The 16248-nt window shown below is 46.3% G+C and overlaps 1 protein-coding gene across 1 annotated transcript in view; it reads left to right on the top strand.

Moving 5' to 3' along the window:
• Nucleotides 1-8088: 8088 nt before the first annotated feature.
• Nucleotides 8089-16248, top strand: part of ENPP2 (ectonucleotide pyrophosphatase/phosphodiesterase 2) — a 95394-nt gene continuing 87234 nt past the window's right edge. Inside the window, exon 1 of the mRNA XM_045861217.1 lies at nucleotides 8089-8236. Within this exon, the coding sequence (XP_045717173.1) occupies nucleotides 8216-8236 (21 nt within the window). The 5' untranslated portion in view covers nucleotides 8089-8215. The remainder of the gene's footprint in view (nucleotides 8237-16248) is intronic.

Below are 16248 nucleotides of genomic sequence, written 5' to 3'. Positions count from 1 at the left end.
AGGAAGCACTTTCCAGCTTCTCTTTGGCATATCTGAATTGCCAGTGTGTCACTAGTCTTGCAGTTTGGGGACATTTTTAGTCAAATAAGGGTGACTGGAACAAGCACTGGGAGGCTGCAAGGCATGGTTGATCTGTTAACCTGCATAGTGAGTGGGAAGTGTATACAGCCTGGACATGATGGACAAAGGAATGAGTCACATCCCAAGCAGGATGGAGCGGAACTGCACAAGGTTTCATCACACTACTCATAAAACACATGCAATTTAAAACTTATGAATTATTTCTGGGATTTTTCATTTAATATTTCTGGACTGCAGTTGACTGCACATGGCTCAGACCGTGGAAAGTGAAACCGTGGATAAGTGAAAACTACTTTACAGGATAGTGTATAATAAGCTTTCGGAGCTCTTTTAGTCAAAATGTGATGTTCATTGGAAACATAAGTTCAAGTTTTTTTTTAAACATATTTATGTAGCCATCCAGTTATTTATTCATTTCTTTGACCAACAGGTATTTATTGAACACCCAGATAAGTAGGTTACAAAGTACTATGGTACAGTCCCTGCTTTCAAGAAAAGACAGACAGTTATAGAACTGTAGAATAAGCTCATTGTTATGAAAAACACGCGGTGCATTGAGAACACATATCAGAAGTTGAAGACGGTCAGACAAGATGATGCTTAAGTGGACAGCAGAAAGAAGAATGTGACTTACCTAGGTGAAGAGAAGAATAAAAAGAAATTCAAGCGGAGGAGAACATAGGCAGAGCATCGGAAGCAAGACAGGTAGAATTTTGAGATGCTCAAATGGCGATGTTCTAGTGCTAAGGCTAGGATGGAAGTGGGTATGGGGGGGATTAGGGATAAGCCCACAGCAGGAAATAACAGGCCTCCAGGGGACACCTCTAGCCTCTTTTGGGGATAGGCAGGAGTGGGCCAGTGCCAGGGCTCATGGCTTGGCATGTGCAACACAGACTGGGTTCCAGCTCACTCAGCTCCTTAGCTACAGACCTTTGTCTGCAGGCAGCAACCTTGACCAGGTTAGTGCTAAACTATATTAAGGAGTTAATGCTTTCACTTCAGGACAATTGGGATACCCTGCAGGGTATTAAGCAGACAAAGTAGGTGGTCAGGGTAGAATTGTAGGGTGATTTCTCTGGTTGAAGCGTGAAAGAGGTGTTATGAGACCTCAACCTGGGGTCAAGGCGGACGGATGGGTGACTGTCTCAGTGGTCCAGACAAGCGGTGATGTGATGGTGGCCTGACCATGGTAGCATTTATTGGAGTTAGTGCCCTCATGAGTAATTAAGAGAAACTTGGCCGAAGCCTTCAAGGAGCTAGGTAGGAATTATAGTCTTCCTCTTTCTTATCCAAAGTCTGCCTTTGTGAGAGACACAACACTGGGCGTGCTGGACCACGGTTTTGACTCAATGGAAAAATAAGTTCTTCTTTAAAAAACACATATATTGAGGTATAATTTAAAAGCTACACATATCTAATGCATATAATTTTATGAATTTGGACATTTGCATACACCAATCAAAGTAACAAACATCCATCATCTTTAAAGGGTTCTTAATAATGGATATTCAACAAAGGAGTAAGAACAAAAACTGAACAAGATTCTCTTTGTACTCCAACCTGGCCCAAATTAGTATCCCCTATGTCTCTTATTTGTCTAATAATCCCCCCTGAGCCAGATGGGGACATTCATGTTTGTGACAACTTGTTCTGTTTTCCCTCCCACTGGAAATGTTCTCATGAGGCAATTGAAGAATCTCATTCATTGCCCCCCAAAAGCAACTTGAGCTTTCCATGGTTGTGCAATGGCACCAGGTTAAATTTTTACAGGCCCTTGGTTGACCTGGCGTGGGTGAGAGCCGAGGGGAGGGGTGGGGCTATAATTAGCACAGAGTCAGACAATAGTCACGTCAGCCATATGGCAGATTTGGGTTGCTCTGTGTTCCTGTCCTCAGCCACCAACTCAGGGAGGCTTGGAAGCCTAGTGCTTGAGCTGAAAAACCATTAATGAACAAAACACTCAGTCGCATTTTCTCTAGTCTTCTAACTGCATTAAAACATCTATTATTTCAACCAAAGGGAAAACCACTGCCTTGAAAGAACAAGGTGTCAGGAGAGTTTGAATCTATCCCCAGTGATTTTCCTTCTCAGGTCTTGGGAAGCTTTTGAACATATTTTCTCTGGGCCTCATTTCCTTGTCTCCAAATTCATTTCAGACACAAAAAGTCCCATGCTTCTATGAAATGTTGGCATTTTGAAGTGTGAGCACTCAATAGACTCTCAATATATGTCTGTAAAATTGGAGGGATGAGCATGGTGTGCTGGCCCAGGGCTGTTCCCGGGAGACGCAGAGGTAAACAAAGGAGGCCCTTGTGTTTCCCTTGTTCACAGTCCGGGAGAAGAGAGAGTCACTTATGCAGGTGATAACTGGGCACTCCCAGGCGCTGTGGGATTGCAGAGGTGAGGAAGGCAAGAAAGAGAGACAGCTGAGCTAAATCTAAACAGAGGGTTGCCAGATGTGCAGGAAAGTCCATTCAAAGCAGTGGAACTCAGAAGAAGTCCTACTAATTAGCCCCCATGACTCAACACACTCAGTGCTTATGTGCAAGAACAGCTCCTCTGGAGCTGGCATGATGTTTGCCTGATCAGCTGGTAGCAGAATTGGCGTATCCTGCGGCCACTTGCTAGCAATGGTGTGCCTGACCATTGGATTGCTTGCCCAAGGTCTAATTTCAGATGTGCTCAAGGGACCCCCCAGAAGGGCTTAGCAGAGGATGCCCCAGACAGGTCTGCCCGATGAGAATAATAGAAAGGAAATAAAGAAATTGCTGGAGAGAAGTGGAGGTGACCAGACAAGACCCAAGGTTCACATGCAGACCTTTTCTTCTGATCAGTGGCGCTGATGAACATTTGGTGGGAAAAAAATAGGTCTTTCCATCAGCACTTATGCCAAGTATGGCCCTAACCCGCTCCCTCCCCCCACCCCCACTTCTTGTAAACACTTTCTCTCCGGGCGAATTCTGCTCCTCAAGCAGAGCACAGATGACCATCTGGCAGTGGATATCAGATGGTGTGTGAAGTTTTCCTAGAATAACTGTTCGCTTTATTTTTTTTAAAGCGCCAGAACCCTCTTTGCATATTAAGTTTGACTTAGAATAACACTATATCGACTGCTGTAGTTAAGCGCCAGCAGCTACAACAGCATAACTATGTCTCAGACGTTCACAGGCATTGATAGTGTCCCAGGCGTTGTACCGGGCAAGTGACGTGCGTCCCCTCTTCATTTACTTTTTATAATAGCATGATGGCGTGGTGCTGGTAAGGAGCTATCTTCATCCTCTTTTTAGAAAAGAGGAGGCAGGGTGAAAAGAGTTACAGCTAGTCCATGGCAAACCTAGAGTCTGCTCCAGCCCGTGTGCCCTCTGTGTGGGACCCTCAGGGGCAGGAGGTCCTGCCCAACAGCCCCACTGGGATGGGGGCTGCTGAGGCAGAGCTGAGCCGTCCTGGAATCTGCCCCCGTTCTCTTCATTCTGCGGTAGCAGGTGTAGCTGAGCTGCTCTATCCTCCTTCCCCTAGCTCAGGAATTTGAATAATTTACCAGGTTCCTGTGTAAAAATATGGTCCAAGAAATATTGCCTTGGTTTTTCCTCCAAGCTCTCGACCAGAGCCCATATTCTGTCACACTGACTCAACGTGAATGGGAGGCTTGTGGCCAAATACGACTTCAAAAGTGGAGCTAGATGCCAATGAAAAAAAAAACCCCAGTTATTATATGAGTCCACTTATATGAAATGCCCAGAATGGGCAAATCTATAGAGACAGAAAGTAGATTAGTGGTTACCTGGGGCTGGGAGCCTGGGGAGATGTGGGAAGAAACTGTGAATGGATTTCGTTTTGGAGTGATGAAAATGTTCTAGAGTTGATTCTGGTGATGATTAACTGTGACTATCTTCTAAACCACTGAGCAGTACAATTGGAAGTGAGGAATTGTCGTGTGATTTATAGCCCAATAAAGCTGATAAAAAAACCCAAACCAACCAACCAAAGAAACAAACAAAAAGCTCTAGAGCCTCTCTTTCAAAATTCATTGAATGTGTTAATCCACTCATTTATGAGTTCATTCCACAGCATCTGCAGAGTGCCTCTCAGGCCGGGCCGTCTGCAGCACGCGGGATTCACGTGGACGCAGAAGCAGCAGCAGCATGGCTGCCCTCGTGGGCACATGTGCAAGGGGAGAGGAGGCCAGGGCCCTTCAGGACCCTAGAAAAGGTCTGGCAGAGGAGATGGTATTGAGCCCACACCCAGGCTTTACCAGGCAGTCCAGCAGGAGTCTTCTTAGGTAGCCGAGAGGGGCGCTGGGTGTTCTCGGTAGAGCGAGCAGCCTGCGAACACTTGAAGAAACGAGAGCGTGTGGCTGGTTTGGGGTTCCCCGTGCCTGGATAACAGATCAAGCGTGGAAGGACGAAGGAGAGGAGGGTTGAAAGGTACATAGGGGCTAAATGACTTCATTTCTTAAATTATTCATCTAGCCATTCATCTCTCTCTTGAGCGTCCCCAGTGTGTCCGGCAGAGGTGAGGTCGGTGGGCTTAAGCTCAGCTTTTAGAATTGCCTGGAAAACCTACAAAAACTGACACCCAGTCTGAGGGTGTTTGGGACATCAGCAGTTTTCAAAGCTCTCCAGAAATCCTGTTCATAGTCAATGTAGAAAAGCAGTAGGCTGTATGATGGAAATTAAAAAAAAAAAAAAAGATTAAAGCAAAGGTGGTCCCAGCACCTGGGAGCTGGCAATCAACAGATGTTTTGTGAGGGCCCACTCAGTGCATCCTGGGTCCTGGGGATATGGCAGTGAGTAAAAGACAAGAGTCCCAACCCTCATGAAGGTTCAGGCTGGTTTAAGCAACAGAAAATAGGCCAACAGAAGAGTCTCTCATTACAACAGGGGGTAAATGATATATGGAAGTAGAGAAGGTTAACAGATACTAACAAGGGAGAGACTAGTTATCTGGATTGGTTGGTCAGGGAAGGGTCTCTTTGAGGTTATTTTAAGCCAGTTTCTAAGAGAAGGAACCAGCCTTGGAAGACCCATGGGAAGTGTGTTTCAGGCAGGGGACACACACGGGATGTGTTATAAGAGACAGATGCAAAAACATAGTTCGTTATATGGCAGAGACTTGAATGTGTTTATAGGTTGTGGTGCTATATGTATCGTTTCATGCCTAGAATCAAAGGTGCTGACTGTATATAGTTGTCTCACAAATGTTAACTGAGTAAATGAACTAATGACATCAGTAGAGAAGAAATTGAAAGCTAGGAGAATGGCTGCTGGAAGGAAGCTAGGAGGATGGTTGCTGAAAGAACATTCTAGATGAAATTAGTGAGAGGGATTCCACAGCACACAGAAGGAGGGGCCCCTCTGAGGCGGGGAGAAGGGATTGAGACTGCGCGTAAATTTTCCCGTGAGGGCAGGACATAGAGTTCCCTTCCGATGGCCACTGAACTTTTCTCCGGGGAAGGCGAGGCTGTTTGCTGAAAGAAAGCCACCTGGGAGTTGGCTTAGTGTTCTACAGACGGGGGACAGTGACTTTGTGTACCGCGGAGTGGGCTGACCAGGGACACTGGTACGGAATACAGTGGTGCCGGGCACGCAGCCAAGGCTACAGACCACACGTCCACGGTGGTGACAGTGCACGCGGCTGTGTGATGGTGTGAGAGTTATCTAGTAGATAACTACCTCTCGGGTGGGGGTCTTGCAGGTGGCCGTGGCAGTGGTAGGACAGGAAATGAACAAACTGGGGTGGGAGGGGAGAAGGACTGAGGTGGATGTGGAAGTCTAGACAGGGACATAAAGGAAGCAATGTCGCGAAGGAGCTGGACGGTAACAAGTGGAAAGGAGCCAAGGACAAACTGTAACGAGTCGAAAGCCAGAAGTATGGTAGGAAGAAAGGAGTGAGAAAACTGGGGGAATAAAAGGAGTTCCTTGTTACTCCATGGGAGGCACCACACACACATTAAATGACTGAAATATACTAGCTACCTTTGAGTGAGTACTACGGTATGTCAGAGGAGAGGTGGAGGGTTTTACGTAAAGAATTTCACTTAACCCTCATAGCATAACCCTCATAGCATAGCCCATAAGTCCCATTTTACTGATGAGGAAACTGAGGCTTAGTGAGGTTAAATGTGTTGCTCACATTTTTATAGCTAGGAAGACAAATAAATTGCACCAGGCTGATGAAGCTAATGTGCCTTACCACCTTGGTTGATATATATATGTGTGTGTATATATACACACACACATGCATATATACACACACACACATATTTGTGGATATACAAATACTTATGGTTGATATATAAATATATATTTATAAAAATATACATCAACCATATTTGTATATACACATATACAAATTTATATTTATACATTCTATAAATATATTTATGTTTATATATTTATATATTTATATATTTATAAATTTATATTTATATTTGTATATAAATATAAATATATATCTATAGTTGTGGAATGACATGTGACTCCTGTATCATTTTCCTGCGAGCTGACACTGTATTAACAGTGACATTAACCTATGGTTACTGAGGATGAGTTCCACACTCCCTGAGTGGCAGGCTGGTCAGAGCCCAAACCCACGCCCTCTGTCTGGCTGCAGCCGCCCACGCCCTGTGCGCTCACCTGCGAGGACTCTTTTCAGGCCGCCCAAGGCCCCAGGACATCTTTTGTGCACGGTGTTGTCTGGGTTGGTGATGTTTTCCTCCTCCCAGCAGACGTCTAGTTCTCCCAAACTGAGTGTGAGTATCACCCCCTTCCCTTTTCTCTAAGCTGAAGACAAACCGAAAAGGACACCACCTGACACGCTGGGGTGCCCTTGGGCGTCTCCTTGGACCTCCACAGAGCTGTCCTCATCACACTAAATTTCCATTGCCACTCCAGTTCAGGGCTGTCTTTCCCATCCCCCAGCCTCATCCCCTTTCCTATCCCCCTGCCCCATTCCCTTTCCTTTAGCACTCACCATCTGGAAGGACCAGAGAAAAGAAGGGGGGAAAGGCTTTGGGGGTGGCTAGGGAGGGACTCTGGGAGCAGCCTCAGGAACCCCTGGATTGCAGCCACATCTCTGAGTGGCCGGTCTGGTTCCCATGGCATCCTTTCGGCAGCTGGTGAAGAGAAAAATTTAGAGAGTAAAAAAGAAAAAAGAAAAAAAATAATCAATAAATTCAAGATATCTGTGGGTATCAACAACCAAAAACTCATATGAAAACAACTTCTAACAATCACTTTAGTACTCAAAAAAATTAAAATAATTATAGCTACTGTTGCTTTATATTCTGCGTTGTAATGTTGCGTTCTGCTATAATTGAGTTGTGATGGTTAGTGTGGCCAGCCACGCAGCCGGGAGGGGGGTGGCTTGTGCATGTGGACAGGATGGTGATGGAGAGGACCCAGATTTTTTCACTGTCTGGGTGGGTGATTGGGCAAATGCCTTATTTTTCTGGAGCTTCTGTTTATTTATGTTGTAAAATGGCAGGAACAGCAGAGCCTGCTGGCATTGTCTGGGCGGCCGGATGACAGCATGACTGTGAAAAGCCCTTTGTAAACTGTAGCATGTTCTAGGGAAAAAATAATAAATGGGGGTATTATTCCTGAGCGTGTTAGAGGAATGTATACACTATAGGCCTGCCCATGTTTAACCTGGAAATGCTAATTCCGGGAACTCATCAACAACACAGCAGGACACTTCTGCAGCAAAATGCTTTAGGAAACCGAGGGAGAATCCTACAGAGTAAGGGAGAAATGGCAAAGCTAATCTCCCAGAGACTCTCCCTGAAAGACTGAGAACTGGAAAATTAACTTGGCACTGTTGGGGATGGAAATGTGGACCGCTGTGCTGGGCGCCCCGTCTTTAGCCTCAGGACACTTTCCTTCCCCAAAGCCATTTTCGTCAAAGGTCATGTGTGAGTCTTGTCAAAGGCCAGCTTCCAATGGAATCATTGTCCCCCGGGACAGCGGCCCCCTGACTACATCTGCATTGGAGAACTCCCAAAAGCAAACGGCTCAGTGCAAACAAGAGCAGCCCGGGGCAGCCGTGCCGGGGCAGAGCTCACAGGTCCGCAGGCCCGCCGCAAGGCCGCGTCCGCAGCTCCGGGGCGGGATCAGGCTCCCAAGACGCCCGCAGCATGACCCGCCGCGCCGATTGGGTACGGTAGGCGCCTCTCCCTCCCCGTCCTCCATTGCTTGGGCTCCCGGGTCCAAGCAGCAGTTCTGTCAGCCCAGCAGCCTTGCAAACGGCCTTCAGATTTTCGAGAAGCCGGTCCCCAATGGGCTGCGTTTCTGTGCACTCCCCTGCAGCCGTTTCCAGGAGCGCAACGTGCAGAGAGCTTAACTCATTCTGAGTTTCCGCTGCCAGCGCATGTTTGGGTTTGTAAATCTCTATCTCCTTTCTGGAAAATGAGACGCTACCACTTGCAGAGAGGGGCCGTGGACAAGTCTCGAACCCGTGGCAAGCGGGAGTCCGCTTAGGCAAGTGGGAGTCGGCGTAGGCACAGCCAGTTACAGAGGGCTGTGAACTCTCCTCCCCCGGGGGCCGCGAGCCGTTTTATTACCTATGGGACGAGGGCTTTTTGGAAGAAGGATTTTTTATAAAAGCCATGTGTTTCGGTTAAGTTCTCTGTGATGCAAAGGAAATAGAATCATCTCGTAGATGGAGGGAGCCCCTTCCACGCGCCGGGGTCCCCGTGGGGACTCCACAAAGGAAAGACGGTGATTCGCGTGCACAGAGCTGCGCAGCCAGCCTCTTGGCCCTTTGTACTGAACTATTTGAACAAGCCTTTCCAATGGACCAGGCTAATTTTGGATAAGCGTGGAAGGAGCCTGGGGTCTCAGCTGAGTAGGAGGGCTTTTGATCTGGACTTGGAAATCGCCCAGGGCAAACAGAGCAGGTGGGGAGGGTCGGAAGGGGCCGTGGGCACCTCCGGTGTTCAGGTGCAAGCGGTGGGTCAAAGGGTTTCCAGGATGGCTGCCCTGCCACACTCTGGTTTCATTTTAACAGGTTAAGCCCAGAGCCGGCTCTGGCCGATAAGGGCAATGAAAACAAAAGCCTTTCTAAGGCTCAGCAGGACAAGAGAGACACGGGCCCTGGTGTTTGTTTATGTGTTTATCACACACCGGGGTCCACAGAGGATAGGAGGTTTTCCACATTTCCATGCATTAGATGCTTTCTGAGCTTCTGCTCTTCCCCTCCAGTTGCCATCTCCTTCTCCTCTTTTCCGCCACATTTCTTGAAAGATTGACATTTGCTAATGCCATGTCCCTACTACCCGGGTACTCCCCCCAGTTAACTGGCAACTGCCTTGGCTCCTGCAGACACACCTTGGCCAGGGCCAGGGAAGACCTCCTGATAGCCAAACTCTCCCCCTCATCTTCTCTGGGGCATTTTGAACAGCTGATCACCCCTCTCCAGTTGTTTCTACTGTGTGCCAGATTCAGTGGCGCTGTGCTTCTCTGGTTTCTCTCTGACCTTTGGAGGGTTTCCCTCTGACCTATTTAATGCCTTTAAAGGACTTCCGTTTGTCAATGTCCCATTCTTCCTCGACTCTCCTTCCCTTTCAACCTGCAGCCTCCCTAGAAAATCTCATCCACTCCCTTGGCTTTGACCCTACATACCAGTCTGTAGCCTATCCTGTTTTTCTCCTGGGTACCAACCTCTGATACACACCCTCTCCACTTGGACGTCCACTGGAGCACCTGAAAGTCACCATATTTAAAACTGAAATGTGCCTTCTCCCTCCTTCTCCCGGGCTGGTTGTTCGAGCTGGACACCAGGGTCATCCTAGGTCACTTCCTCTCTTTCACTCTTGACACCTGATCAGTCACCAAGTCCTAGCTACTCTACCTGCTTAATGCAATCCATGCATCCTGTGTCTGCATCTCTCCTGCTACTGTTTTAGGTGAAGTCGGTACCACCTTAAATTCTATTCTGGTCCTGACTTCCCATCTGGAGCCAGTGCTGTTCACCCCCAGCCCCTCTCTCTTATTGCCACATTGCGTCAAATGGTCTTTCTAAAGTGCCATATGATCATGTGGACTGTTTTTGAAAAGTCTTCAGTGGATTCATATATTTTTCTTTTTGAGAATCACGTTGGTGTATACAGGTTATTGCCTTTTGCTTTCCTCTTCAGTCTCATCTCTTATTGACTCTCTCTCCATATTTTGTGCACATTTTAATGCACATGTTATGCACATTTTGTGCAAGTTTAGGCATATTAAGCTATTTACTAAACACAACTGTCCTCCTCATTCTTCTCTTAGATCTGTGTCTAGCTTTATTTTTCTTTAAAGACTCAGCTGAGAGCCATTTTCTCTTGGAGATGACCCAGACCATCTGCTCCCTGTCTTCCAGAACTTCCTTTATTCCTTCTCTAAGAGCATTTACCAGTCTTCATTGCAACTGTCTGTTTACTTGTCTGCCCTGCACTGGTCTGTAAACTCAACAGCAGGAATCAGCTCTTTTTGTCTTACCATCCTTAGAACCTGGACCCAACTGGGATACTCAATGAAGCCTTATACATTTTTGTGCACTTCCTGTCAATGTCTATTATGTTCAGGCATTGAATAGGATGGCAGTGATCCACAAGCCTATCTGGAAATTGTCATCTATAATACAATATGGTAAAAAAAGAAGAAAGAAGATCGACCACACTCAGAGAAGAGGCATAATAATTAAGAGTCCAAAGCTATTAATGCATTATAGTCTATTTTGACTTTGTATTTTGGGAGGGGTGTGCAGAGATAGATATAAAATGTGTTGTGCATGGGTTCTAAAAGTCAACTGCATATTATTGGGTATGGGTTCATAGGAGAGACGGGGTGACAGGCAGTGAGAGATAAAGAGAGGAGAAGAGGGGATGAGTGGCAGAGAAAGAGAGAGAGCACACACAGACAGTAGGTTACAGAGGCTGGGAAGTCCCATGATCTGTCGTCTACAGGCTGGAGAGCCAGAAAAATTGGTGGTGTAATTCAGTTCACATCCAAAGAATTACAGGGGCTGATGGTGTCAGTCCTAGTCTGAGTCCTGAGGCCAGAGAACCAGGAGTGCCAGTGTGCCAGGGCAGAAGATGGAGGTCCCAGCTCAAGGGAAAAGAGCAAACTCAGCCCTCCTCTGCCTTTCTGTTCTGTTTGGGCCCTCAGTGAACTGGACGATGCCCACTCACCTGTGAGGGGCTCCTTCGTCCCTCAACCGATTCAAATGCTAATCTCTTCCAGAATCACTCCCACAGACACACTCGGGAATGTGTTTGCTCATCCCCTAGCTCAGTCCAACTGACACGTAGAATTAACCTTCACAGAATCTTCATCGAGGTAAACAAAGTAAAGTGAGGTCATCAGGGGTGCCCTTGTCCAATATGATGGGTGCCCTTGTGAAAGAGGAAATGTGGCACAGAGACTCACACAGGGAAAAGATGATGGTGTGAAGTGACACAGGCAGGAGATGGCACCCACGAGCCAAGAAGGGAGGCCTGGGACAGACCTTTGTCTTACAGCCCTCAGAGGGAACCTATCCTGCCAAATCTCCAGCACCATGAGGCAATCAATTTTTGTTGTTTAAGTCACATTGTTGGCGCTATTTTGCTATGGCAGCCCTAGCAAATTAATACAGATTTCATGAGAGCATAATCCCCTTAGCCTGGGTTCAGCTGGCAACATGCCACACAACATTATTTTGCTCTTCAATCAGCAGAGGTTTTGCTGTTGTTCTTGGAATGATGGATGACAGTGCATTGCCACGTCTGTCAGTGAGGCATTTTCATATCCGTTATCTCCTTCAAACTGGACGCAAGCAGAAGAGATGGGACTTCTCATAGCTCTGTTGCAGGACTAGCGAGTGGAGGCCCAGGCAGACTAAGTGAGTTATTCTTGGTTGCACAGTTAGGATGTGCTAGAGCTCACTCTCAAACTTGTTGATACTATACTGTACTATTTCAATTCATTAGAACACAACGCCTTTCACCTTCATGGGCACATCACATATCATCGTCCTTCTTTAACGTTTGAAGAGACCTGTGTTGTGGCATGGCATGCTGAGCTCTTCTTCTCCCCCAACTCCCTTAAAAATGACTTTAGAATCCTACTCGTTGGAAGATACCTGGTGCCTGAAGGCACCGACTCCATTCACACCTTCATCATCAACTATTTACTGGGAATTTGGGCACCTGTGTTTATCTGCAGATATTTTCTTCTCCTCTCAGAAGCTTTGTTTACTCACAAAACGACCTTTCTCAGTACACAGCTTGATTGCTGACAAACCTAACTGCAAAACTTTGGACATGTTGGATAGAGTAGCGTTTTTCCGTCATTAATGCTGCTCAGATATTAATTCAACATAGTGACGTGAGGGGCACCTCACATTTTCCAGGAAGCTGCTTGACTTTAATCAGCAGGAACAAATGCAAGATTATCACGCTTTTTCCTTGGGTGACCTAAGCTGGTTCTTGGCACCTGTGAGTGCAGAGCACTGGACGTCTCATAGCGTTTGAGTGGCTTCTACCCAGGGGACTTATTAGTTTTGAACCTTGGGGATAATTCCATAAGAATGTAACCTTTTCTCTCTGAAAGAACAAAATGTTACTTGTGTTTGGTTATTCTTGTTATAAATAAACCAATCGTTCCCAAATTATGGAACCATGGAGGTCTATAGGCAGGGCTGTTAGATTTTGAAAAAAGCAAAACAAAACGAAGACAACAAAATAAAACAGACAACAATAAAAACAACCCAACAACCGAATATTTCAGTTCAATTTCAATTTCAAATAAACAATGAATAATTATTTAGTATAAATGTGTAAACTCCCAAACATTACAAATACTGAAACAAGAAGTAATGTCTTCTGCAACCCTACCTATAGGTCATATCAGGGGTAAAATATTGATAATTTTTCAGAAGTCTATGAAAATTGTACATTTACCCAGAAGGTTTCAACCCATGTCATGCTGACACCATAGTTAAACTACCATTTTTGAAGAGTTGTATTCCAGGCATCGTGCAAAGCATATACATTATCTCGTGTAATCTGCAAAACCAGGAGTTGGCAAACTACAGCCTGCAGGTCAAATCGGTTCATCACTTGTCTTTTTTTTTAAAGATTTTATTTATTTATTTTTGGAGAGGAAAGGGAGGGAGATAGAGAGAGAGAGAAACATCAATGTGCGGTTGCTGGGGGCCGTGGCCTGCAACCCAGGCATGTATCCTGACTGGGAATCGAACCTGCGACACTTTGGTTTGCAGCTTGTGCTCAATCCACTGAGCTACGCTAGCCAGGGCTTGTTTTTTGTTTTTTGTTTTTTTTTTTGTTTTTAATTAAGTTTTATTGGAACACAGCTACCCCCATCTGTGGCTGCTTTCACTCCACAATAGCAAGCTGAGTAGTTGTGACACACTACTTGTGTATGGCCCCCAAGACCTAAAATATTTATTATCTGGCCTTTTATAGAAAGAGTGCCTACACCCACTTAAAACCACTCTCTGAAGGAGTCACTGCTACTCCCATTTTTAGAATAAAAGCTGAAGGACCGAAGAAGTTTAACTGGGCAAGGTCTCATAGTTCTTAGCATTCAAACCCGGCTCTGTGGACTTCCCAGACTTCTGCTCTTACTACAGCTGATCCAGAGGCTGATTGTCAGTTGCATTTGTCTTAAATGGGTTTAACAATGGGGAAACGGATTTGTGATTTTTATCAAGAACATCCATGTCAAAGACCAGGGGGACTGGATAGTGTATTGGTTTATCACTGGGGCTCTGGGGCCACACTTTTGAAGTCCCAGTTAAATCACCCAGTTTCTCCGGGCCTGCTTCTACTCCGTAAGTTACAGATGAGAGTGGTCCACAAAACATTGTTGCTTTTATTTCCAAAGTATTATTCCAAAGTAGGGGCCAAGGAAAGAGTTTGGAGAGGTCGGGAGCCTCGACCGTGGTTGGGTAACAGAACAATTCAACAAGGAAGCTCCCAGAGCTCAGCGGCCCCTGCCTGGCAGAGAGCAGCTAGTAAAGATGCTTTTCCAGCTCCCTTGTAAGAGATGCCGTTGGCCCGAGCACGTCTTTTAGTCCTTGGCAGGCTACGTTTGCTCTGGGAAGGCGTGTTGTGAGATGTTACAGGACGTTCATCCAGTCTTTGCTGGACCCTAAACCTCTTATTACTGTTACTGCTGATATTTATAGTTCTAATATCCACTCCCAGTGGCTCCACATTGACTAAAAATGTAGCCAGGCTGCCAGAGAATGACCTTCCTTAACAACGTAAGACAAGCAATTTTTCTCAGCAACACCTCAATCTAGAATTTGATCCTTAGGCACAACACAAGAGGGCAGGGGGTGGGAAATTAGTTTTTACCAGTATTCCCTACCTTCCAAAGCTTTTTATTCCAAAGATTTTGGAATAAAATCTGTATGTAGTACATATCAGGCATATTAGAATAGCCTTGATCTTTGGAGAAGATGAGGAGGTAAGTTTGTTCCCTGAGAGAGATGGGAGTGGAAGCCTTGAAAATGTTCAACCTTGTAACAAACAACTCAGTGACTAGTCAACATGGCACCCGAGGTGCCTGGGCTTTGCCAAAAGCAAAGCGGCATGAATGTGTGTGGGCATCATCAACAGGACCTTAACATGTTTCCAGCATGTCTCGGGAGCCAGAAAGTGGCATTGTCTTCCTAGGCTTGGTGCTTAGCACTCTTCCGTGGTCTAAGGAATTCTTGAGAACTTGGGCCAGGCTGGGGAGGGGGTGGGGATGGAGGGAGCAGGCCCAGCAGCCCTGCTGCAGGTTTCACAACGAGTAGAGCTCCAAGGCAGTTGCTGATCCCATTTCTCCTCTGCCTTGGCCCTCCACACTGGCTACATTTTCTTTGCTCTTTCTTTGCCATTCTCTTCCTTAATCCACTTGACCACTATGAATTGAGTATCCTCATGTGCTAGGCACCGTGCTAGGCTCAGGGCTAAAGGGGAAGGGACATAGACCAGGTCTTTAACCCCATGGAGCTTACAGTCCAGAGGGAGAGGCCCACGTGGCAGGAGTTAGGGTTAAGTGTTGCAAGATATGTGGGAGGGGTAAGAGAGAGCACCCTGGGGTGGGGAGGCAGTGCGGTCAGGGAAGTCCTCTGAGCCGAGAACTGAGAAGTCCAACAAGTCACCGTTTCCAGACTCAGCCAAGTAGTAAGTGGTAGGGCTGAAGTTGGAGCCTAGATTTGCCTGACTTTAAGAACTATCTACTTTTCACTGAGTATTTCACTGTGTATATGTATACACACACACACACACACACACACATATATATATATATACACTTTCTCCCAGAGTACTTCCATTTAGCTGTGTTATATTGCACAAAGCAATGTGAGCAACAATGAGAGAAAAAGCATTCAGCCACTCTGATAATTTTTTGTGGGCTAGCCAGGATGTGCCTGTACGTGCACAGTGCAGCTGTGCGTGTCCCAGCTGAGGAGTGCTGAGGAAAGCATTGTTGGACAGGGGTGGGTGATGCAGTGAGAGTCCGCACGCTCTGCAAATTCATCACAATGCCCTTCACTCCCTCGGATTAGACCTTGATTAAAATTCAGGGCATGTGCAATCCGACTTGGTTGTTCCTTTCATTCTTAGACAAACGTGAGTTTAATAAAGTGGCAAATAAGTTTGTCCACATCCCAAGTCCATGTGGAAAGGCGGGTGTTTTAGGGAGGTTAGGCTAATGCTAGCAGGTTGCCATCGTGTCCTGAACTTGGAGTCATTCGGCGCTGTGGGGTTCAAGGGTAGTATCGCCCTCATTGCTGGTTCCACACTGCAAACCATTGCTACGGAAGTTAAGATGGTGTGAAGCAGACTGGACAGCTGTCTCTCTTGGGTATTTAGAGTTCTGTCTGTCTGTCTGTGGAAGGTGGCTGGTCCAGATACAAAAAGTTCGACATTTCTATGCCAGATATTGTAGAACTTGCAGGAGACCATAGAGTTGGAATTCCCGTGCTGGAGGAACTTTCAGGTTAGTAGGCAGAATTCCCCATCGAACCAACTAGACAGCAGAGGCAAGAGGTGGTGGAAAGATCAGAGAGTTGGAACCACTCGGTCTCGGTTTAAGTCCTTTCCCCACCACTTGCCCTGTAGCCTGAAGCACGATATTTCATCTTTCTGAGTCTTGGTTTCTCTGCCCATAAAATGGGATTTGATAAGCA

Source organism: Phyllostomus hastatus, unplaced genomic scaffold (genome assembly GCF_019186645.2).
Source record: "Phyllostomus hastatus isolate PE091 unplaced genomic scaffold, TTU_PhHast_1.1 phas_scaffold_21, whole genome shotgun sequence".
NCBI lineage: Eukaryota > Metazoa > Chordata > Mammalia > Chiroptera > Phyllostomidae > Phyllostomus > Phyllostomus hastatus.
The sequence above is the reverse complement of the archived record's forward strand: the minus strand, read 5'-3'. Positions and strand labels throughout refer to the sequence as shown.